Source organism: Oncorhynchus mykiss, chromosome 8, assembly GCF_013265735.2.
Source record: "Oncorhynchus mykiss isolate Arlee chromosome 8, USDA_OmykA_1.1, whole genome shotgun sequence".
Taxonomy (NCBI): Eukaryota; Metazoa; Chordata; class Actinopteri; order Salmoniformes; family Salmonidae; genus Oncorhynchus; species Oncorhynchus mykiss.
Genome location: NC_048572.1, coordinates 70164014 through 70189430, shown reverse-complemented (window position 1 = coordinate 70189430; position 25417 = coordinate 70164014). Strand labels below are relative to the sequence as shown.

Genomic DNA, 25417 nt, shown 5'->3' with positions numbered 1-25417 from the left:
AATGTCAGGAATTGTCAACTGAGTTTGAATGTATTTGGCTAAGGTGTATGTAAAAATCTGACTTCAACTGTAAATGGACAGAAAGCATATTCATTTTGGTCCATTCTCCTATATTAGTAAATGAATTAGGTTAGTCAAAAGGCCTAATGTGGGTTAATGATATGTTTGCATAGTTAAGCTGAATGTTCAACTTCATTAAAGATGGAATCCACAGTAGGGGAAACAGTGCTGCTCTCCGCCCTAATGCCGTTATCAATGTATTTTTTTTGACGAAGCGGGGGTGAGGAGTGTTGCACAATGTGGTAAAAAAAATGGCAGTACATTCTGCTGTTCTAGCGCACGTGCAATGATGTCCATTGGGCAAACAGACGTGGCAGTTTCGTTAAGGATTTCAGCTTTAAGTCATGATGAGGCTGTGTATATGTCGATGATGGTTTAATACACTGGTGCATATCGGTTTTGTCCTTAATGGAAGTAACAGGCCTTAGACCTGTGGGTTCAGCTAGGTGCTTCTCCACCAGGAACAGAGGATGGGGTGGCTGGGGGAGTGCAGGTCAGTAATGGAGTAGTAAACAAGCTGTGTGTGTGTGTGTGTGTTTGCGCACTTCTGGTTTGTATTGTGTAACTATAGTATCTACCTTTTTACATCTCTAGAAGTCCTCAACCTATTGGTCTATGTCGGTATAATTGACTCTTTCCTCCTGTCTCCCTCTGTCCTCCATCAGCCCTCCAGCCCAGGGGTCCTGTCTATCCTGACTCCAGTAGTGATCAGTCACATGACAGGGGTGGCTCTATACACCCTCCCTATCCTCTCTCAGGAGATGGCTGTGCAACACTTCCCTGTGTCTGAGACGGAAGCTGTGGTCCTCACTGCTATAGCTATCTACACCGCAGGACTGGCCCTGCCACACAACACACACAGGTACACACACATACACACCCTCTCATCTTTCTCACATATACACACACTCAAAGAAAACATAAGATGGCTGATGCAGGTTCTCACACACTAAATATGCATACAATATGCCAGGTTTGCCCCGTGATCACACACACACACCTTGACGATACTGTGGCTGCAGTAAATAATTTTATTTCACCATGTCCCTACCCTATAACTCGTGTCGTTTACACCTTGCGCTAACGTGCGTTTCGTGATTTGATCAATATCATCTAATCAAGGCAGGGCTCTACAGTGCTACCATTTTACATGCATATGTGCCTAAATATTTTGCTGTGTGCAACCTGGAATTGTAATTTAGGAGCACAAGTGCACCTAGAAAAATGGTTGCAATGATTACTTTACTGTAAAACAGCCCCTGAGTGCAGATTCATGACTGTCATGCTTGCACCATTTCGGCAAAGAAAAACAGCTTCTTACCTCAAATATTTTTAATTGTGCTCCTAATTGTCTGTGTGCTCATATGCTCCTTGTAACAAAGGTCTGTGTAAAATGTCTCTTATCCATCCACATTGTGACCAGATTATCTAGTGCCTCCCTGTATGCAAATGATTTTACAGATATTCTTTCAAGATAATGTTAATACATTTATTATAAATCAAATTGTGATACGTGTCAATGATTTTTAAATGGCTTGACCATCCAGATGTTTACACTTCATTGATATCCAGACACAATGCATGCCTGACAACCGATGGAGGTGCTCAGGAAGATCTGATCACAATCAAATGTCTTTTAATCGTTTACACCTGTCTGAAAATGTGGACAAGATCAGGACAAAGGGCACATGTTAGCACCAGGTATAAATGGGTATTTTATCTCTCTCTTTCTCCCCCAGGCTTCTGCAAGGAGAGGGTACAGAGGAGGGCTGGAGAGTGCTGAAGCTGGTGGCTCTCCTCTACCTGGCTGTGTTACTGGGCTGCACTGCCCTTATCAACTTCTCCCTGGGCTTCATCTTGGCTCTGTCCCTGGTACCCATCGCTGCCTTCATCACACCACATACACCCAAGTAATACTCTCAACACTCTCACCCACCCACAACTTTCTCATAGAAGTAATAATTCTCAATATGTTGTTTTCTCAGTGATGTTGCAGTGTTAGTTCCATTGTCCCTGTGTGTGAGGATAGTGTGTGTAATGGTTCCCCCCCTCTTATCCACTGTCTTGAGTGCTGTATTAATGTTTCTTCTTCCAGGGCTCTGTAATAACGACTTTACCCTCTCTCCCCAGGGCTCTATCTGCAGCCATCATGGTGCTCCTGAGCCCCGGTTGCACTCTGCTCTACTGCGTCTTCGTCTTCCAGGAGCTGCAGGAGACCCCTGTCTCCCTGCAAGATGGTTGGATGCTCTTCCTGTCTGTCATCTCCCAGGGCATCCTGGACCACGCCCTCTACGGCTCATTGGTCTATCCGCTCCTGGCTCTGCTGATCTACCCCTGTTGGTTGCTGCTCTGGAACATTCTCTTCTGGAAGTAAACAGGTAACTGGGGGAAGACTGGTCCCAGACCTGCCTTTATATGGGAACTATCTATCCTGAGAGGTGAAACTGCTCCTAAACCTGCCTTTATGGAATGAAGGTGTTTCCCCAAGGAGTAGGCTGACTGACTTGAAGGAATAGGAAGTTGGCAGGGGGAGTGGTTAAGTGTATTGGGTTGGGCTTGTCTGGCAACTAAAAGGTTGTATTGGGTTCAGGGCTTGTGTGCATGGGATTGGTTTATGGTACCTGAAGGAATAAATAATGCACTGTGTTTTGGTTATGTTATTGGGCCTGAGTGAATATTCTAAGGGATGAAACTGAACAAAAGAAAATGTTAAGGAAGCAGTATCCTTAAGCCAACCTCTTGGCAACTGAGGCCCTCCAGAAAATATCCATAATCTACTATATGAACTAAGAATTGTCTTTAAATATGTTTTTTTTTTTTTATATATATATACACTTTATTTGAACCATGTGTACAGACACTCATTTATAAATGCTCAAATAAAAACTTAACTCAAACTTGATCAACGTATGTTTATTCAGCTAACACCATTTTATACAGTTATGTTTGACAAAACATAACATTCTGTCACTAACACAGTTCAGACAGAGAAACTTATGACAAATAGGTGAAACGCATCAACAATAAAATCACTTTAAAACCTTGTCACTCCCACAGACTTGCCTCATAGCAACTAATTCCCCTCATCCCATTGACCAGCAAGACCTGGGCCTGTATTCACAATGTATCTCAGAGTAGGAGTACTGATCTAGGATCAGGTCCCCCATGTCTATATAATTATGATTTAAAATACATCTGATCCTAGACCAGCACACCTACTCTGAGTTTGAATACAGGCCTTGGTTTTAAACTGCACTTTCAATACTCAAAAGTATCCCAGTTGGCCAACTTCAAAATATACCATATTCTCTCATCTGCGATATCAGGTAGAGAGAAGGGAAGCACCACCCACCCCTCTGGAATAAATATAGGACTATTCTACCCCTCCCCAATGTAAAATAAATAAATAGAAAGTCTACCACAAGGCAAAGGTTGCTGACTGCCATTATGTCCAGAGGAGAGTCAAAAAGCCAGCTCCCATTGACTATACAGGTAGTTCCTTTTGTGAGCCACTGCAAGTGGAGCTCCATGTGTGCAACAACGTCCATATACCTCTAGTGTTTGTCAGTAGTGGGTTTTTACCTAAGAAGCAGTAAGTTGGTGTCAGTTGTGTGTGATCAGTCATCCAGGCTATGGTATAGGTTGCAAGGCAGTCAACTGATCAATGCACCAATCTCCCCCTGCTCCACTCTCCTTCCTTTCTCCTTTAATACAGACAGGGAATAAAGACAATATTGTAGTTTAGAATGCAGGTGATGTGTTCTGTCTACTCTATGCAATAGATACAGTACCTGTTGTATGAGGCGGTGCTCCCGAGTCAGGTCTGGCTGTACTGCAGATCTCACAGCCTGGTCGGGAACGATTGTTGATAAAGGTGCAAGAGGGACAAACCCATTCTGTCTGCGTGTCAGACGTAAAGAGCAGTGATGGTCAGTATACTAGCTATATGAAATATTACTTTTTCTTTCCCTGATAGTTCAGGACATAGGTTTCTATCATCTTGCGTAAAACAATTAAATGGTGTTTGGAGCCAACAGCCGACCACATACATATGAAAACATTTGGTTTGTACCTGTGTTTTACTGGCTTTGCAGGGTTGATCAGGTTTATTGTTGAGGGCCTCTCTGATCTCGCTCATACCCAGCCTGTCAGCCTCACGTCCGGTGCTCCCTACAGTCAATCACAACAATGGTAAATGAGTGATCAGTCCCCTTTTATAATAAAGCATTGCATGCAACTATATTTGCATACTGGCATACAGTTGAGCAGACCCGGTTTTAGGATTTCCACACATGCAGGGTCTGAAAAAATAAATGAGCCTTTTATAAACACATTTCATACAATTCTATGTCCTTTACATGATAGAGATTAGCATCATGTTTTGTATAATTACCAAACAAATAGCCTAATGCGGCCTACTGTGCAACTCGCTGTTCTGATAGGATGCAATTTTGGAACTTTATATATACTTTCGTATTTATCATTTGTTTTAATATTGGAGGCCTATTTCTTAATCCAAACCAGTTCTTTAACCCTCTAGGGCAGGGCTCTCCAACCCTGTTCTTGGAGAGCTACCCTCCTGTAGGTTCTCTTTTTAACCCCAGTTGTAACTAACCTGATTCAGCTTATTAACCAGCTAATTAATAATCAGGTGCGCTAGATTAGGGTTGGAGAAAATAAAAATGAAATAAGCCTACAGCCCTGATCTAGAGTCTAAAGGAGGGTTCTACTAAGCCAACATATGGAATTGTTTGAAGATGGTCATACCAAGGATCATTTAGATATTTGATTTAGAATTTTAGGACCCCTTTAGGTATGAAATATATTTTTAAATGATTTAATGAAACATTGAATTTGGCCTTATAAGCCCATAGAAATACATATTCATAAATGGAAAAACAGTCCCAAAGAATATCTAAAGGAAGTTTGTTTTGAAGTGTCTGCCCTATATCTGAGAGATCTAAGATCAGGAAACTATCATTTTTATTTAAGTATTTAACCTTTTTTTTTTAGCACTTTCTAATTTCACCTTTATTTAACCAGGTAGGCCTGCTAAGAACAAGTTCTCATTTACTACTGCGACCTGTCCAAGATAAAGCAAAGCAGTGCAACAAAAACAACAACGCAGAGTTACACATGGAATAAACGAATGTAGTCAATAACACAATAGAAAAATCTGTATACAGTGTGTGCAAATGAAGTAAGGAGGTAAGGCAATAAATACTCCAATAGGGGCGAAGTAATTACAATTTAGCGATATGTGCAGATGAGGATGTGCAAGTAGAAATACTGGTGTGTAAAAGAGCAGAAAAACAAATATGGGGATGAGGTAGGTAGTTGGTTGGATGGGCTATTTACAGATGGGCTGTGAACAGCTGCAGCGATCGGTAAGCTGCTCTGACAGCTGACGCTTAAAGTTAGTGAGGGAGATGTAAGTCTCCAACTTCAGTGATTTTTGCAATTCGTTCTGTAAGAAAAGGCGGCCAAAGAGGTGTTGTCTTTGGGGGTGACCAGTGAAATATACCTGCTGGAGCTCGTGCTACGGGTGGGTGTTGCTATGGTGACCAGTGAGCTGAGATAAGGTGTAGCTTTATCTAGCAAAGACTTAGATGACCTGGAGCCAGTGGGTTTGGCGACAAATATGTAGCGAGGACCAGCCAACGAGAGCATACAGGACACAGTGGTGGGTAGTATATGGAGCTTTGGTGACAAAACAGATAGACATCATCCAATTGGCTGAGTAGAATGTTGGAGGCTATTTTGTAAATGACATCACCGAAGTCAAGGAACGGTAGGATAGTCAGTTTTACGAGGGTATGTTTGGCAGCATGAGTGAAATGTTGTGAAATGGGAAGCCGATTCTCGATTTAACAATGGATTGGAGATGCACTAAACTACACTGAAGAAACATATAAATGCAAGATGCAACAATAAGATTTTACTGAGTTACAGTTCATAAGGAAATCAGTCTATTTAAATTATTTAATTAGGCCCAGATCTATGGATTTCACATGACTGGGAATACAGATATGCTGATATCTGTTGGTCACAGATACTTATTTTTTAAAAGGTAGGGGGCTTGGATCAGAAGACCAGTCAGTTTCTGGTGTGACCATTTACCTCATGCAGCAGGTCACATCTCCTTCGCATAGAGTTGATAAGGCTGTTGATTGTGGAATGTTGTCCCACTCCTCTTCAATGGCTGTGCGAAGTTGCAGGATGTTGATAGGAACTGGAACACGCTGTCGTACGCGTTGATCCGGAGAATCCCAAACATGCTCAATTGGTGACACGTCTGGTTAGTAGGCAGGCAGGCCATGGAAGAACTGGGACATTTTCAGTTTCCAGGAAATGTGTACAGATCCTTGCGAGATGGGCCTATGCATTATCATACTGAAACATGAGGTGATGGTGGTGGATAAATGGCACGACAATGGGCCTCAGGATCTCGACACGGTGTCTCTGTGCATTCAAATTGCCATCGATAAAATGCTATTATGTTTGTTGTCCGTAGCTTATGCCTGCCGATACCATAACCCCACCATGGGGCACTCTGTTTGTCCACACAATACCATACACGGTGTCTGCCCTTTGTCCGGTACAGTTGAAACCGGGATTCGTCTGTGAAGAGCACACTTCTCCAGCATACCAGTGGCCATTGAAGGGGAGCAGTCAGGTCAAGACCCTGGTGAGGCGATGATCACCCCTGAGATGGTTTCTGACAGGTTGTGCAAACCCACAGTTTCATCAGCTGTCCGGGTGGCTGGTCTCAGACCATCCTGCAGCTGAAGAACCCGGATGCGGAGGTCCTGGGCTAGCGTGGTTACACGTGGTCTGTGATTGTCAGGCCGGTTGGATGTACTGCTAAGTTCTCTAAAACGATGTTGGAGGTGGCTTATGGTAGAAAAATGAACATTACATTCTCTGGAAACAGCTCAGGTGGACATTCCTGCTGTCAGCATGCCAATTGCACTCGCTCCTTCAAAACATCTGTGGCATTGTGTTGTGATAAAACTGAACATTTTAGAGTGGCCTTTTATTGTCCCCAGCACAAGGCGCACCTGTGTAATGATCATGCTGTTTGATCAGCTTGTTGATATGCCACACCAGTCAGGTGGATTGGATTATTTTAGCAAAGGAGAACTGCTCACTAACAGGGATGTTAACAAATTTGTGCACAAAATTTGAGAGAAATACGTTTTGTGCATATGGAAAATGTCTGGTTTCTTTTATTTCAGCTCATGAAACATGGAACCAACACTTTACATGTGTTTTATATTTTTGTTAATTGTACTTCCATATACAGTGCATTCGGAAAGTATTCTGACCTCTTGACTTTTTCCACAGCTTTATTCTAAAATGGATTAAATCGTTTTTCCTCTTCAATCTACACACAATAACCCATAATGACAAAGCAAAAACAGGTCTTTAGAAATTTTGGCACATTTATAAAAAATCAACTGAAATATCACATTTACATAAGTATTCAGACCCCTTACTCAGTACTTTTGTTGAAGCACCTTTTACAGTGATTAAAGTCTAGAGTCTTCTTGGGTATGACGCTACAAGCTTGGCACACAAGTATTTGGGGAGTTTCTCCAATTTTTCTCTGCAGATCCTCTCAAGCTCTGTCAGGTTGGATGGGGAGCGTCGCTGCACAGCTACAGTGCCTTGCAAAAGTATTCGTCCCCCTTGGCGTTTTTCCTATTTTTTTGCCTTTACAACCTGTAACTTAAATGGATTTCATGTAAATCGACATGCACAAAAATGGTCTATAAGCTTGGCACATCTAGCCTGCCGCTGAAAAATATTGTCAAAGAATGATGCTGCCACGACTATGCTTCATCGTAGGGATGGTGCCAGATTTCTTTCAAGCGTGACGCTTGGTATTCAGGCCAAACAGTTCAATCTTTTTCTCATGGTCAGAGTCCTTTAGGTGCCTTTTGGCAAATTCCAAGCGGGCTGTGTAGTGCCTTTTACTGAGTGGCTTCCGTCTGGTTACTCCACCATAAAGGCCTGATTGGTGGAGTGCTGCAGAGATGGTTGTCCTTCTGGAAGGTTCTCCCATCTCCACAGACAAAGTCTGGAGCTCTGTCAAAAGGACCATCTCCCCCGATTGCTCAGTTTGGCTGGGCGGCCAGCTCTAGGAAGATTTTTGGTCGTTCCAAACTTCTTCTATTTAAGAATGACGGAGGCCATTGTGTTCTTGGGAATCTTCAATGCTGCAGAAATGTTTTGGTTCCCTTCCACAATCCTGTCTCGGAGCTCTACGGACAATTCCTTCAACCTCATGAGTTGGTTTTTGCTCTGACATGCACTGTCAACTGTGGGACCTTATAAAGACAGGTGTGTGCCTTTCCAAATCATGTCCAATCAACCTGAAATGGTCCAGACAGTGTGGTGAAGAAGGCGTTACAGCGCCTCTTCTACATCAGGAGGCTGAAGAAATTCTACTTGGCCCCTAAGACCCACAATTGAGAGCATCCTGTCGGGCTGTATCTTCACCTGGTACGGCAACCGCACAAGACCACCAATACTCTTCCTACAGCTGGCCGCCCAGTCAAACTGAGCAATCGGGGGAGAAGGGCCTTGGTCAGGGAGGTGACCAAGAACCCGATGGTCACTCTGACAGAGCTCCAGAGTGCCTCTGTGAAGATGGGATAACTTTCCAGCAGCACTGCACCAATCAGGCCTTGATGGTGGAGTGGCCAGACGGAAGCCACGCCTCAGTAAAAAAGGCACATGACTGCCTGCTTGGAGTTTGCCAAAAGGACTCTCTGCCAAAACTCTCAGACCATGAGAAACAAGATTCTCTGGTCTGATGAAACCAAGATTGAACTCTTTGGCCTGCATGCCAAGCATCACGTCAGGAGGAAACCTGGAACCATCTCTACGGTGAGGCAGGGTGATGGCAGCATCATGCTGTGGGGATGTTTTTCAGCGGCAGGGACTGGAAGACCAGTCAGGATTGAGGGAAAGATGAACGGAGCAAAGTACAGAGAGATCCTTGATGAAAATCTGCTCCAGTGCGCTCAGGGCCTCCGACTGGGGCGAAGGTTCACCTTCCAGTAGGACAACGACCCTAAGCACACAGCCAAGACAACGCAAGAGTGGCTTTGGGACAAGTCTCAATGTCCTTGAGTTGTCCACAATAAATGTGAAAGAAATTCTAAAACCTCTTTTTGCTTTGTCATTATGAGGTATTGTGTGTTGATTGAGGAAGAAAGAAACAATTTAATCAATTTTACAGTAAGGCTGTAACGTAACAATGTGTAAAAAGTCTAGGTCTGAATACTTTCCGAATGCACTGTACTTTTGGTGTGTATTTTTTATTATAATATTATAAATATTTGTATAATCCAGTAGTCTATGCATAAAATGCCCTGATGCATTTAGTGCTCATCTCTGACAGCTGAAACATAAGGTGCACAATTATTGTTTTAGGAATGTAAAAACTAATTTAAAAAAAAAATAGGCTATAAAGTTTTGCATATGCTACACATCAAAACACAAGGAATAATGTTTTTGTCATTTGTTATAGGCTGCTTTTAAGGACATTAAATGTGGCTCATTTGGCCAATATCCCTCATTTATTGATGTACGCTGGCTGCATGGGTGGACGCCTTTTTTACATTTATTTTTATTTCACCTTTATTTAACCAGGTAGGCTAGTTGAGAACAAGTTCTCATTTGCAAATGCGACCTGGCCAAGATAAAGCAAAGCAGTTCGACACATACAACAACAGAGTTACACATGGAATAAACAAACATACAATCAATAATACAGTAGAAAAATCTATAAACGGGTGGCGCAGTGGTTAAGGGCGCAGTACTGCAGCGCTAGCTGTGCCACCAGAGACTCTGGGTTCGCGCCCAGGCTCTGTTGTAACCGGCCGCGACCGCGAGGTCCGTGGGGCGACGCACAATTGGCCTAGCGTCGTCCGGGTTAGGGAGGGTTTGGCCGGTAGGGAAATCCTTGTCTCATCGCGCACCAGCGACTCCTGTGGCGGGCCGGGCGCAGTGCGCGCTAACCAAGGTTGCCAGGTGCATGGTGTTTCCTCTGACACATTGGTGCGGCTGGCTTCCGGGTTGGATGGCACTGTGATAAGAAGCAGTGCGGCTTGGTTGGGTTGTGTATCGGAGGATGCATGACTTTCAACCTTCGTCTCTCCCGAGCCCGTACGGGAGTTGTAGCGATGAGACAAGATAGTAGCTACTAAACAATTGGATACCATGAAATGAAAAATCTATAAACCGTTTAAGTGCAAATGAGGTAGGATAAGAGGGGTAAGGCAATAAATAGGCCATGGTGGCAAAGTAATTACAATATAGCAATTAAACACTGGAATGGTAGTAGCCTTAATAGGTTACTCACCCATTGCATATGACAGGCACATTTCTCCAATGTCTGAAATGTAAATATTTTCTAACAGAAACCGCAACCAACCATATAAATATAATCCATAGATGCCAGTTCCCATTTAAATCAGGACTGGCAGCGATTGCTAGTGTACCAATGAGTTTAACAGTCAAAGTGGTAGGGTAAGAGGTTCCAAAACCCTTCTATGGATTATATCTATGGCCACATTGCAACAAGCTGTTCTATATTTGGTGCGTGTGCTGCCCAAATTGTGGCCTTCCTGTGTAAGTACGTATAATAAAACTTAATCCACTGCTCTTTATTGAAGCCATTTATCCTCTGTAGCTAAATTATGCTCTCTGGTGTAGTATTTTATTTATGTCTGTTCAGACAAGAGTAATATTTTTATAGCCTAATTTTGGCAAAATTATTTCAATTTACTTCTTGTGGCTATTAGTATGTGCACTGCTGTGTGTGTGGGTGCGTCTGTCTCTGTGGGTGTGTGCACAAACTTACCCTGGGAGTTGTGGCTGAGCCTGGAGGGCAGGGGGTTGTAGCCCCTCCAGTCCTGGGACGTAGACCCGTTGCTGGTCGGCGGAGGTGGGGTGAGGAGGATGCCCTCCTGGTCCTGCTGGAACAGCTGGCGGGTGAGGCGGGCATGGCGGGCTGAGATCAGGTAGAGGTAGGCCATGTCCCCATCCCTCTGGACTCCATATGAGGCCAGGGACCTGGGCTTTGTGCACAAACACTGCCCTATCACCCAGCGCTGCACGCGAGGGTGGAAGCCATACTCCAGAAACACCTGATAGCAATGCAGACAGAGAAGAGAGATTTGTGAACATTTACATTTGCCAATGTAGCCCAAGTACTCAAGCAAACAGAAGACCACAGAAGTTTTGATCTGACCTGCTGCTTGAGTGCTGCGACAGTCATGTGTGGAAAAACTTTCACTGTGACGCAACAGGAAGAGGAAATGTCCTCCACTGCCACAACCAAACTGCAATACAGACATAGCACCATTAACACAACTTATCTTAATTCCCCCCAAACCTAAATCTACTGCCTGTTACTTCTTCTCACCGTATCTCTCCTTCTGCGTAACTCTTCTCAGACAGTTGGATGGTGAGCGCCACCTTCTGGTGAGCCAGAGCAGATGCATGCTGAGCAGCAGCCTGGCTGTCGCCTGCTTCGATCGCCCGGGCAAGCTCCAGGCGCAGCTCCTCTTCAGAGAAAACAGGTTTAATTACTAATACTATACAAAAATGCATAAATGTACTGTATGTTGCCATGCAAGTATGGTAGAAAAAGAGAGAGTGGAGGAAGCATGAGTGCACTTACCAGTGAGTGGTAAGGAGGCTGTGCTGCGCTGTTCTAGAGCTTCTGCTGCGGTGTGCTTCTGTCGGTCATCCAGAGGATGTGGGGAACTATTTGCAGCAACTACAGTTGCTTGGAGGCGTGGAGACTTCACCTCATACTGCACAGAGCGCAAGTCAAACTCTGCAATGAACTGTGAAAAAAATAATAGTTTGGACACACCTACTCAGGTGGGGGGTTTTGTTTAATTTGACTATTTTCTACATTGTAGAATAATAGTGAAAACAAACTATGAAATAACACATGGAATCATGTAGTAACCAAAAAAGTGTTAAACAAATCAAAATATATATTTTTGATTTTTGATTCTTCAAAGTAGCCTGGAATGCTTTTCCAACGGTCTTGAAAGAGTTCCCACATACATTTGAAGTCAGAAGTTTACATACGCTTAGGTTGGAGTGATTAAAACTCGTTTTTCAACCACTCCACAAATTTCTTGTTAATAAACTATAGTTTTGGCAAGTCGGTTAGGATATCTACTTTGTGCATGACACAAGTAATTTTTCCAAAAATTGTTTACGGACAGATTATTTCACTTATGTATCACAAATCCAGTGGGTCAGAAGTTCACATACACTAAGTTGACCTTTAAACAGCTTGGAAAATTCTTGAAAATTATGTCATGGCTTTAGAAGCTTCTGATAGTGTAATTTACATACTTTGAGTCAATTGAAGGTGTACCTGTGGATGTATTTCAAGGCCTACCTTCAAACTCAGTGCCTCTTTGCTTGACATCATGGGAAAATCAAAGGAAATCAGCCAAGACCTTAGAAAAAAAAAATTGTAGACCACAATTCTTGTTCATCCTTGGGAGCAATTTCCAAATGCCTGAAAATACCACGTTCATCTGTACAAACAATAGTACGCAAGTATAAACACCATGGGATCACGCAGCCGTCATACCGCTCAGGAAGGAGACACATTCTGCCTCCTAGAGATGAGCATACTTTGGTGCGAAAAGTGCAAATCAATCCCAGAACAACAGCAAAGGGCCTTGTGAAGATGCTGGAGGAAACAGGTACAGGTAAGTGTCTATATCCACAGTAAAATGAGTCCTATATCGACATAACCTGAAAGGCCGCTCAGCAAGGAAGAAGCCACTGCTGCAAAACCGGCATAAAAAAGCTTGACTACGGTTTGCAACTGCACATGAGGACAAAGATTGTACTTTTTGGAGAAATGTTCTCTGGTCTGATTAAACAAAAATAGAACTGTTTGGCCATAATGACCATCGTTATGTTTGGAGGAAAACGGGGGAGACTTGCAAGCCGAAGAACACCATCCCAACCGTGAAGCTTGGGGGTGGCAGCATCATGTTGTGGGGGTGCTTTGCTGCAGGAGGGACTGGTGCACTTCACAAACAGATGGCATCATGGGGAAGAACAATTATGTGGATATATTGAAGCAACATCTCAAGACATCAGTCAGGAAGTTAAAGCTTGGTCGCAAAGGGTATTCCAAATGCACAATGACCCCAAGCATACTTCCAAAGTTGTGGCAAAATGGCCTAAAGACAACAAAGTCAAGGTATTGGAGTGGCAATTACAAAGCCCTGACCTCAATCCTATAGAATATTTGTGGGCAGAACTGAAAAAGCATGTGCAAGCAAGGAGGCCTACGAACCTGACTCCGTTACACCAGCTCTGTCAGGAGGAATGAGTTCAAATTCACCCAACTTATTGTGGGAAGCTTGTGGAAGGCTACCCGAAACGTTTGACCCAAGTTAAATAATTTAAAGGCAATGTTACCAAATACTAATTGAGCGCATGTAAACTTCTGACCCACTGGAAATGTGATGAAATCAATAAAAGCTGAAATAAATCACTCTACTATTATTCTGACATTTTACATTCTTAAAATAAAGTGGTGATCCTAACTGACTTAAGACAGGGAATTGTTACTATGATTAAATGTCAGGAATTGTGAAAAACAGTTTAAATGTATTTCGCTAAGGTGTTTGTAAACTTCAGACTTCAACTGTATGCTGAGCACTTGTTAGCTGCTTTCCCTTCACTCTGTTGAGGTTGGGTGATTGTGGAGGCCAGGTCATCTGATGCAGCACTCCATCCACTATCCTTCTTGGTCACATAGCCTGGAGGTGTGTTGGGTCATTGTCCTGTTGGAAAACAAATGATAGTCCCACTAAGCGCAAACGTGATGGGATGGCGTATTGCTGCAGAATGCTGTGGTAGCCATGCTGGTTAAGTACAGTGGGGCAAAAAAGTATTGTCAGCCACCAATTGTGCAAGTTCTCCCACTTAAAAAGATGAGGCCTGTGATGTTCATCATAGGTACACTTCAACTATGACAGACAAAATGAGAAAAAAAATCCAGAAAATCACATTGTAGGATTTTTAATGAATTTATTTGCAAATTATGGTGGAAAATAAGTATTTGGTCAATAACAAAAGTTTATCTCAAAACTTTGTTATATACGCTTTGTTGGCATTGACAGAGGTCAAACGTTTTCTGTAAGTCTTCACAAGGTTTTCACACACTGTTGCTGGTATTTTGGCCCATTCCTCCATGCAGAGCTCCTCTAGAGCAGTGATGTTTTGGGGCTGTTGCTGGGCAACACAGACTTTCAACTCCCTCCAAAGATTTTCTATGGGGTTGAGATCTGGAGACTGGCTAGGCCACTCCAGGACCTTGAAATGTTTCTTACGAAGCCACTCCTTCGTTGCCCGGGCGGTGTGTTTGGGATCATTGTCATGCTGAAAGACCCAGCCACGTTTCATCTTCAATGCCCTTGCTGATGTAAGGAGGTTTTCACTCAAAATCTCACGATACATGGCCCCATTCATTCTTTCCTTTACACGGATCAGTCGTCCTGGTCCCTTTGCATAAAAACAGCCCCAAAGCATGATGTTTCCACCCCCATGCTTCACAGTAGGTATGGTGTTCTTTGGATGCAACTCAGCATTCTTTGTCCTCCAAACACAACGAGTTGAGTTTTTACCAAAAAACTCTTCTGGATCATCCAAATGCTCTCTAGCAAACTTCAGACGGGCCTGGACATGTACTGGCTTAAGCAGGGGGACACGTCTGGCACTGCAGGATTGGAGTCCCTGGCGGCATAGTGTGTTACTGATGGTAGGCTTTGTTACTTTGGTCCCAGCTCTCTGCAGGTCATTCACTAGGTCCCCCTGTGTGGTTCTGGGATTTTTGCTCACCGTTCTTGTGATCATTTTGACCCCACGGGGTGAGATCTTGCGTGGAGCCCCAGATCGAGGGAGATTATCAGTGGTCTTGTATGTCTTCCATTTCCTAATAATTGCTCCCACCGTTGATTTCTTCAAACCAAGCTGCTTACCTATTGCAGATTAAGTCTTCCCAGCCTGGTGCAGGTCTACAATTTTGTTTCTGGTGTCTTTTGACAGCTCTTTGGTCTTGACTCATCAGACCAAAATGACAGATTTCTATGGTCTAATGTCCATTTCTCATGTTTCTTGGCCCAAGCAAGTCTCTTCTTCTTATTGGTGTTCTTTAGTAGTGGTTTCTTTGCAGCAATTGGACCATGAAGGCCTGATTCACGCAGACTCCTCTGAACAGTTGATGTTGTGATAATGTCTGTTACTTGAAGCATTTATTTGGGCTGTAATCTGAGGCTGGTAACTCTAATGAACTTATCTGCAGCAGAGGTAACTCTGGGTCTTCCTTTCCTGTTCTGGTCCTCATGAGAGCCAGTTTTATCACAGCGCTTGATGGTTTTTGCGACTGCACTTGAAGAAACTTTCAAAGTTCTTGCGGATTGACTGACCATGTCTTGAAGTAACGATGGACGGTCATTTCTCTTTGCTTGTTTGAGCTGTTCTTGCCATAATATGGTTCCCATTTAACAACAGGTATTTACACATGTTATATTTTGTATTGTATTTTTGTATTTTGTTCGCCCAGTATGAAAATGTGATGCAAGGGATTTTGCCATCGACAGCCATCAATACCGTTCAGCCCTGCACAACTAACGTGCTGTTTCCCATTTAACAACAGAAATAAATGCTCAACTGGGACCACTGGCCGAAGTGATTTATTTTGAGAAAACACAACGCATGGAGAGTACATATACATCTGTTACGTGTGTGTGTGTGTGTGTGTGTGTGACAATATTGAGCACATGGTGTGACTTGCTGCATGTTACAAAGTTGTGGTTAATCAGGTATAGGGAGGGGTGGTCATCACGAGGTTTAACTGAGATGGAAAAATACTGAACAACACAATAGCAGGAACTGAGCAACTGTTATAACTAGGGTGTGATACCAGAACAGTAAGAATCTATACATCGACAGAGGGTGGACTCCAAGAAGCGCCAAGAGGCGGGGACCAGCCTGAGCGCCTGCGATAGGCTGAGCAAGTCTAAACCACGCTCAGCCTCTACTGTGATAGGCCAACAGACGAGTTGGAACTACGTCTATCACAGTATAAGAACAGGTGTTTACTTACATCCTGTCAGTTCTCTGCTTGCCCTGCGTGGTGATACAGTGAACCCATATATACGAAAATTGCATTTACCATTTATTGCTTGAATTTAATTAAAGATAATTAACGACAGATTCTGACTTTTACTCTTCCTGATACCGGATTCGAAAGACGCAACCCTATCACTTGACACCCACAAGACCGATAAGGAATATACTTTTTACTCAGCCCGCCACACGGAATACTCCAGGTTAAACAACTATTGTCTCTTCTCTGCCTGAGATCTGCCCCAAGGTGAGGAGCATCAAACAGACAGAGCTGGAGCCCTTGGTGAGACGAGCAACTCAGATCAGAACAGAACTCACACAGACAGGTAAGATCTAATAGTTCAGCCACAGAGCTGACCTGATGTTAGCGACCTTAATACTGAAGTCACATTCATCATGTTATATTATTTCAGACATCGAACGGCTAGATGTTCACTTGTGCATGTAATGAAGTGCATTTTCATGTGAAACACAATATAGTATACTAATGAATATCCATTGACTTACACTACAGTATGTAATCTGTTTATGATAGGGAGTGAGGAAGCCCTATATGGATGTATTCTACAATGTAGAAAATAATACAAATAAACAAAAACCCTTTAATGAATAGGTGTGTCCAAACTTTTGACTATAGAGAGAGGGAGGGAGAGAAAGAGAGAACATACTGTATCCTATTTAGTACGGTTCTTCCCTTGTTCAGATAGACACAAGGACAGATGATTGTACAAATCACCCGACATCGTTTCCCAGCAATGGAATTACTGTGTAATTTGAATAAACAAGATTCCAATTCAGTAGCTATGTCAAAAGAAAATGTCTCTAAATTGACATTGCTCAAACCAACAGAACAATGTTGTGTGTGCAATGTATTATGTCAACGCATACAATTGTTTGCATGGCATTACATATGTCAAGATACCTAGCTAGGTAGCTAGACGTTGCAGTATGTCACTTACCACACTACGGACGCTTCCGCTACTGTCCCTCAGTGCTAGCCGAAACTCTCCAGCTTTGCTGGGGTCCATACTAAGCTGAAGATGGAGAACCTCATCGCCAGCTCCGGGGAGGCAAAGCGGTCGAATTCCAGAATGGCAAACCGACACTCGTACCGATATCAAAACCGTGTTGCAGTGCGGGCCCACCATGTACAGACTGGAATGTGGCTGGCACAGGCGTTGGAGCCCAACCGCTCGCGCTCAGTGCCATCTCCCCACAACAACAGTTGGGAACCACAGGTGTAACGTTATTTCAACCCCAAAAGCACAATGCACTGTCGATAGTTATGAGTCTTTATTTTAACAGTCTACCTGTTAGTAAAGAGATGGCGTTCTATGACAGCTAGTTATGTCTATCCATAGATAGACGAAATGACATGTTTTTTTTGTTATCAAAACAGGAAGTAGCGTGGGGCGACCTTTATTCACCCCCGATAGAAACCGGCGTTGTTCATAAATATTGTAACGACCCTGGGTTTATGAGCGCGGAAATCGACTCTGCCGCACGAGCATGCTTTTGCGGCACAGTCGATAGCGCGCCGGACCTCGGGCTAGAATGTCGAGGGTTCGAGACCTGCTCCTTGCTGTTTCATTACAATATTATGGTCCATGCAATGAAGTGCATTTTCATGTGAAACACAATATAGTATACTAATGAATATCCATTGACTTACACTATAGTATGTAATCTGTTTCTGATAGGGAGTGAGGAAGCCCTATATGGATGTGATAGACGTCAGTTGGGGAGACCCACACGGAGGAGGGGTAAAACCCTTGACTTTTGTCCGACAGGTAATGTCATTCTAACCTTTGTTTCTGTCTGAGTGTCGCCCGTTAATCCTGCCTGTTTGCTCCTGAGTAGCACAGCGGTTTAAGGCACTGCATCTCAGTGCAAGAGGCGTCACTACAGACACCCTGGTTTGAGTCCAGGCTGAATCACAACCGGACGTGATTGGGAGTCCCATAGGGCGGCGCAGGTTTGGCCAGTGTAGGCCGTCACTGTAAATAAGAATTTGTTCTTGACTGACTTGCTTAGTTAAATAAATCTAAATTGTATTTGTTAACTCTTTCTCTTTACACCTTTGTGTGTGTGTGTGTCAGGTTCTTGCAGCCTGCATATACCCTGAGCTGGTCGAAAGTGATAAACTGCCAGTGGACGTTAAACAGAGAGCCCAAAGCCTACTGAGCGCATGTGATGGGGGGAGTGTAGGTAAGGAGGACTGCAATTGGGCCTATGGAAACACATTACAGTATGTCTACAGTTCGAAAGTGTTGTGTTTTTTGAATGTACTAAGGTGGCCGATCATCATGACTGTCAATGTACAAAAATAAAAATATAAAACTCAGCATGTAACAATTTCAAAGATTTTACAGAGTTACAGTTGATAATGAAATAATCTAATCTATCGAATTCACATGACTGGGAATACAGATACAGTGGGGAGAACAAGTATTTGATACACTGCCGATTTTGCAGGTTTTCCTACTTACAAAGCATGTAGAGGTCTGTAATTTTTATCATAGGTACACTTCAACTGTGAGAGACGGAATCTAAAACAACAATCCAGAAAATCACATTGTATGATTTTTAAGTAATTAATTTGCATTTTATTGCATGACATAAGTATTTGATCACCTACCAACCAGTAAGAATTCCAGCTCTCACAGACCTGTTAGTTTTTCTTTAAGAAGCCCTCCTGTTCTCCACTCATTACCTGTATTTTTTATTTATTTTATTTTTATTTAAATAGGCAAGTCAGTTAAGAACAAATTCTTATTTTCAATGACGGCCTAGGAACAGTGGGTTAACTGCCTGTTCAGGGGCAGAACGACAGATTTGTACCTTGTCAGCTCGGGGGTTTGAACTTGCAACCTTCCGGTTACTATCCAACGCTCTAACCACTGCCGCCCCATTAACTGCACCTGTTTGAACTTGTTACCTGTTTAAAAGACACCTGTCCACACACTCAATCAAACAGACTCCAACCTCTCCACAATGGCCAAGACCAGAGAGCTGTGTAAGGACATCAGGGATAAAACTGTAGACCTGCACAAGGCTGGGATGGGCTACAGGACAATAGGCAAGCAGCTTGGTGAGAAGGCAACAACTGTTGGCGCAATTATTAGAAAATGGAAGAAGTTCAAGATGACGGTCAATCACCCTCGGTCTGGGGCTCCATGCAAGATCTCACCTCGTGGGGCATAAATGATCATGAGGAAGGTGAGGGATCAGCCCAGAACTACACGGCAGGACCTGGTCAATGACCTGAAGAGAGCTGGGACCACAGTCTCAAAGAAAACCATTAGTAACACACTACGCCGTCATGGATTAAAATCCTGCAGTGCACACAAGGTCCCCCTGCTCAAGCCAGCGCATGTCCAGGCCCGTCTGAAGTTTGCCAATGACCATCTGGATGATCCAGAGGAGGAATGGGAGAAGGTCATGTGGTCTCCACTCGCCGTGTTTGGAGGAAGAAGAAGGATGAGTACAACCCCAAGAACACCATCCCAACCGTGAAGCATGGAGGTGGAAACATCATTCTTTGGGGAAGCTTTTCTGCAAAGGGCACAGGACAACTGCACCGTATTGAGGGGAGGATGGATGGGGCCATGTATCGTGAGATCTTGGCCAACAACCTCCTTCCCTCAGTAAGAGCATTGAAGATGGGTCGTGGCTGGGTCTTCCAGCATGACAACGACCCGAAACACACAGCAAGGGCAACTAAGGAGTGGCTCCGTAAGAAGCATCTCAAGGTGCTGGAGTGGCCTAGCCAGTCTCCAGACCTGAACCCAATAGAAAATCTTTGGAGGGAGTTGAAAGTCCGTATTGCCTAGCGACAGCCCCGAAACCTGAAGGATCTGGAGAAGGTCTGTATGGAGGATTGGGCCAAAATCCCTGCTGCAGTGTGTGCAAACCTGGTCAAGAACTACAGGAAACGTATGATCTCTGTCATTTCCAACAGAGGTTTCTGTACCAAATATTAAGTTCTGCTTTTCTGATGTATCAAATACTTATGTCATGCAATAAAATGCAAATGAATTACTTAAAAATCATACAATGTGATTTTCTGGATTGTTGTTTTAGATTCCGTCTCTCACAGTTGAAGTGTACCTATGATAAAAATTACAGACCTCTACATGCTTTGTAAGTAGGAAAATGTGCAAAATTGGCAGTGTATCAAATACTTTTCCCCACTGTATGCATCTATTACAGATTCTTTAAAAAAAAAGGAAGGCCGTGGATCAGAAAACCAGTCAGTATCTGGTGTGACCATTATTTTCCTTATGCAGCGCGACATATCTCCTTTGCATAGAGTTGATCAGGCTATTGATTGTGGCCTGTGGAATGTTGTCCCACTCCTTTTCAATGGCTGTGTGACGTTAATGGATATTGGCCGGAACTGGAACACGCTGTCGTACACGTCAATCCAGAGCATCCCGAACATGCTCAATGGGTGGCATGTCTGGTGAGTATGCAGGCCATGGAAGAACTTAGACATTTTCAGCTTTCAGAAATTGTGTACAGATCCTTGCGACATGGGGCCATGTAGTATCAGGCTGAAACATGAGGTGATAGCAGCAGATGAAGGGCACGACAATAGGCCTCAGGTTCTCGTCACAGTATCTCTGTGCATTAAAATTGCCATAGATAAAATGCTATTGTGTTCATTGTCCGTAGCTTATGCCTGCCCATATCATAACCCCACCGGCCCCATGGGGCACACTGTTCACCACACTGACATCAGCAAATCGCTCGCCCACACTCCGCCATAAACGCTGTCTGCCATCTTCCCGGTACAGTTGAAATTGGGAATCATCCGTGAAAAGCACACTTCTCCAGCGTTCCAGTGGCCATTGAAGGTGAGAATTTGCCCACTGAAGTCGGTTACGACAGCGAACTGCAGTCAGGTCAAACCCTGCTGAGGACGACGAGAATGCAGATGAGCTTCCCTGAGACAGTTTTTGAATGTTTGTGCAGAAATTATTTGGTTGTGAAAACCCATATTTTTATTAGCTGTCTGGGTGGCTGGTCTCAAACAATCCCACAGGTGAAGAAGCCGGATGTGGAGTGGTGTGATTACACCTGGTCTGTGGTTGTGAGGCTGGTTGGACTTATTGCCAAATTATTTACAACAACATTGGTAGACAAATGAACATTCAATTCTCAAGCAACGGCTCTGGTGGGCATTCTTGCAGTCAGCATGCCAATTGAACGCTACCTCAAAGATTGAGACATCTGAGGCATTTTAGAGTGGCCATTTATTGTCCCCAGCACAAGGTGCATCTGTGTAATGATCATGCTGTTTAATTAGCTTCTTGATATGCCACACCTGTCAGTTGGATGGATTATCTTGGGAAAGGAGAAATGCTCACTAACCGGGATGTAAACAAATTTGTGCACAACATTTGAGAGAAATAAGCTATTTGTGCATATGGACATTTTCTGGGATCTTTTATTTCAGCTCATGAAACATGGGACCAACACTTTAGATGTTGCATTTATATTTTTGTTCAGTGTGCATGTGATGTGTGTTTATATTTGATATGCATCTCTTTTTTCTTCTTCTCTATCTTATCAGGCTCATACACGCTCTCTGGTGGTATCTCTTATATACAGTGCAGTGTGTCCAACTTCATCTCTCGACGAGATGGTGGTGTACCATCGTCCCCCGAGAATATCTTCATGACATCTGGCTCCCAGAGGTCTTTAATGGTGAGAATCATCTTCACCATCCCCATCATCATCAAAACCATTGTCATAATAATAATCATCTTAATCGTTGTGTCTGTCTCATTCATCTTTCACTCTTTATGTTCTGTTTTTTTTGTTTAGCTGGTTCTGAAGCTGTTGGACCACAATCAGGCCTCACTCCCGACAGGTGTGCTGACCGCTGTTCCCGCCTACTCTTCCTTCAAAATGATGTTGCAATGGCTTGGTGCAGCCATTGTTCCCTACTACCTAGATGAGGAGCAGGGTTGGGCAATGGAGGTGGAGGAGCTACGCAGAGCACTACAGGCCTCTAAGGGTGTCTGCAACACAGTTGCCCTGTATGTCATCAACCCGGGGAATCCTACAGGTAACGAGTTGTTCCGGTTCCATGATGGTTGATACAGTAGTACCACACTATTTGTCCCTATGAAGAATGTAACGTAAACCTTTTTGCAGCCAAGTTACCTCAGCAGTATTTATGGATAGTCTCATTTGTTTTGTTGTTGCTAGGTCATGTACAGAGCAGGAAGTGTATTGAAAAGGTGATCCGATTCGCTGCTGAGGAGAGGCTCTTCCTCATGGCTGATGAGGTGACTTCCTGTCTATACTTTCTCCTGGCAAATCGCTTATTTTCAATCACAAATATTTCCCTTCCCTCTATATTGACTATGTATTGAGTTGTTCTGTCTTCCACGCACCCCTCGCTGTTTCATTCGATCCACAGGTGTATCAGGAAAGTGTGTTCGGGGAGGGCAGTGAGTTTTTCTCCTATAAGAAGGTTCTGTCTGAAATGGGGCCTCATCTCTCTCACACAGTGGAGCTGGCCTCTTTCCACTCAGCATCCAAAGGCTTCATGGGCGAGTGAGTACTGTACAGCAGCACTGTCTGTCTTCTAAGGCAATAGACTAACGGATTCATGCATTCAACTGAAGGTGAACTGTATTAGGAGGTTTTGTAATTGACTGGTCTAAAGTTCAGAATGCCACCATGACACATCTATTAGAATGCTACTGGATGAATGAGATGAGGAAGGATTCAATTATCTGATTTATTTCACACACACAGCAGAGGGGTGAGGATTTTATTGGCTTGTAAAGGCTGTTAGGTAGGGTTGTGTTGGTTGATTATTTCATGCACAAATGGAAGGCAAACAGAATATGCCACCCACTGGCATCACCATGAAAGGATTTGCTGTTTTCAGAAGGGTAGAAGGGGGTTAAATGGTAAGGTTAGGAGGAGTGGTGATTTGAGGAGTGGTGATTTGGCAGTGAGATCAGCTGTAGTGGGAAGGGGTGGGGCATGGCCCAATTAGAGCAATTAGTCACATCAACAGAGGAGTGGTCTTCAATACATACATACTGTACTCTACAATGATCTGGATCATATTACCCCATTAACTACTTAATTAAGTAATTAGCTACTAGCCTACTACTTCTTTAGAATGGTCAAATTCCTTCAGCATGAGCGTTAGCGCAAACATGGATTAGTGCCTTAGACAATGTATGAGCTGCCAACACAAACTCAATAGGGACAAAAGTAAATAAAATAGCTGGCAGTTCCCTAAGAGATCCACTTCAGGCTTCCTATGGTGTGAACGCCTGTACTGAAACCAGCAGGCCAGTGTTTGACCACTACTCTGTATGTCTCTCCTCCCTGCACAGGTGTGGGCTACGCGGAGGGTACGTGGAGCTGGTGAACCTTGACCCCGCCGTCATGAAGTACGCCTACACCATCTTTTCCACTGACATCTGTGCCCCTGTGACTGGTCAGCTAGCCCTGGAGCTCATGGCTAACCCTCCCAGGCCAGGGGACCCCTCATACCCGGTCTACGCCCAGGTGAGACCCATCAAAATAGATCAAACTACAGTATGACGTTAGGCTTAATAGATTGCATATGTCATGTAACATTTAGTCATAAGTAGTTTAATGATAGTGCTCTACAATCATTGAAGTCTCTAAAATAAGAAATAGTTCATCAAAATCAAACAAATGTATTCCTTTCCCTATTCACAACGGCACCTCAGTGTCCCATACAATATGCTCTCCCCGTGTCCTTCTTTTCCGTCTTTTCTCCCATCTCCGCCAGGAGACCCAGTCTATCCGGGCCATGCTGGTCCATAACATGAACTGGGTCCCAGAGTTTCTGAACAATATCCCAGGGATCAGCTGTCAGCCGATGATGGGAGGAGCTTTCGTATTCCCCCGGCTGTATCTACCCCAAGCAGCCATTGAGAAGGCCAAAGTTAGTCATGGGGCAAATAGTACACTGTATGGTCAGGTAGAGCACTAGAATGACTACTGCTGCTTGTCATATGGGCATTTCAAGAGACATTCACCTTTTGGAGGAAAAACATGTGATTCAACATATGATTAATTCTAAATACTCTGGAGTTAATGATTTGATCTCTTATATATGTGAGTTTTCTGTTTTCCATTGCAGGTGGTGGGGTTGCAGCCTGACCTGTGGTACTGTAAACGGTTACTAGAGGAGGCAGGAGTGTGTGTGCGACCGGGGTGTGAGTATGGACAGAAGGAAGGCACCCACCACATCAGGTACAATCCTCTCTCTGTCAACAGCTTCTGGACATAGAAATGTCACCATAAAACACTCCAGTAGTCAATGGCTCCATATCCACTACTCATCCTATGCAAATGAACAGGGAAGCATAGCATTAGCCTCATCATTCTATTTAAATGGTTCTACTTCCCCACTGATTTGTTCTCATCTCTCTCTGTAGACTGTGTGTCATGACCCCAGTGGAGACCATGGAAGAGGTACTGAAACGCCTGAAGAACTTCCACCTGCACTTCCTCAAGGAGTTCTCCTGAAAACTGGCTTCACCTTACAGCCCAAAGATTAATAATACATTTAACTTCAGACACGATCACAGTACAGAGAAGAAAATTGCAACCAGTAACATTGTTTAACATCTTTATCTTTCAACAGACCATATTTAAATAATAAAGTAAGACAACACATGACCCGAGTTGAAGAATTCTGCATTTGGATTGAACAAAGATGGGCGTGAGCGGCTTTTAACATAATTATTATGATTCAAGTCATGCATGTCCACAGAAACATATTTTTCTTATTTTGTCAACCTTCGGCATTAGAGAATGAAACTACCTGTCTCAGACAGTGTAGATCCCCTCTAAATACTCACTCTTCTTAACAATAAGAACGTTACCTTGTTAGGATCTGACATTGTGGGGCAGAGATATTGGAACTAAGGGAATAAGTAAAAGTTGACATTTAAGGTAAGGATAGATTTTGGCCATATTCACTAACATCCAAAGTCCATGTCAATTCAATACTTTCTATGACTGATATGTTTGTCTCACCTAGCTATCATAAAATGAATGCGTTAACTGTAAGTCGCTCTGCATTAGAGCATCTGCTAAATTACAAAGATGTAAAAATGATGACAAATAAAGACTTTTTAAAACATTG

General features: G+C 43.5%; 3 protein-coding genes across 3 annotated transcripts in view; 2 read left to right on the top strand and 1 right to left on the bottom strand.

The window, feature by feature from the left end:
• gpaa1 (glycosylphosphatidylinositol anchor attachment 1) overlaps positions 1-2962 on the top strand; it is a 12097-nt gene extending 9135 nt beyond the window's left edge. Inside the window, exons 10-13 of the mRNA XM_021613517.2 lie at positions 482-553; positions 726-922; positions 1800-1970; positions 2191-2962. Coding sequence (XP_021469192.1) covers positions 482-553; positions 726-922; positions 1800-1970; positions 2191-2434 — 684 coding nt within the window. The 3' untranslated portion in view covers positions 2435-2962. The remainder of the gene's footprint in view (positions 1-481; positions 554-725; positions 923-1799; positions 1971-2190) is intronic.
• Positions 2959-17000, bottom strand: LOC110530450 (ranBP-type and C3HC4-type zinc finger-containing protein 1-like). The gene is made up of 8 exons (XM_036986882.1): positions 16994-17000; positions 11759-11959; positions 11501-11642; positions 11327-11417; positions 10937-11222; positions 4133-4230; positions 3852-3960; positions 2959-3764 (listed from the first exon to the last, which is right to left on the bottom strand). The coding sequence occupies exons 1-8, from the start codon at positions 16998-17000 to the stop codon at positions 3691-3693; spliced, it is 1008 nt and encodes a 335-aa protein (XP_036842777.1). The 3' UTR covers positions 2959-3690.
• On the top strand, positions 16253-25417 carry LOC110530448 (alanine aminotransferase 2-like). The gene is made up of 11 exons (XM_036986071.1): positions 16253-16583; positions 17958-18047; positions 18357-18465; positions 21836-21969; positions 22090-22333; positions 22477-22556; positions 22691-22827; positions 23628-23802; positions 24053-24208; positions 24407-24519; positions 24705-25417. The coding sequence occupies exons 2-11, from the start codon at positions 17976-17978 to the stop codon at positions 24793-24795; spliced, it is 1311 nt and encodes a 436-aa protein (XP_036841966.1). The 5' UTR covers positions 16253-16583; positions 17958-17975; the 3' UTR covers positions 24796-25417.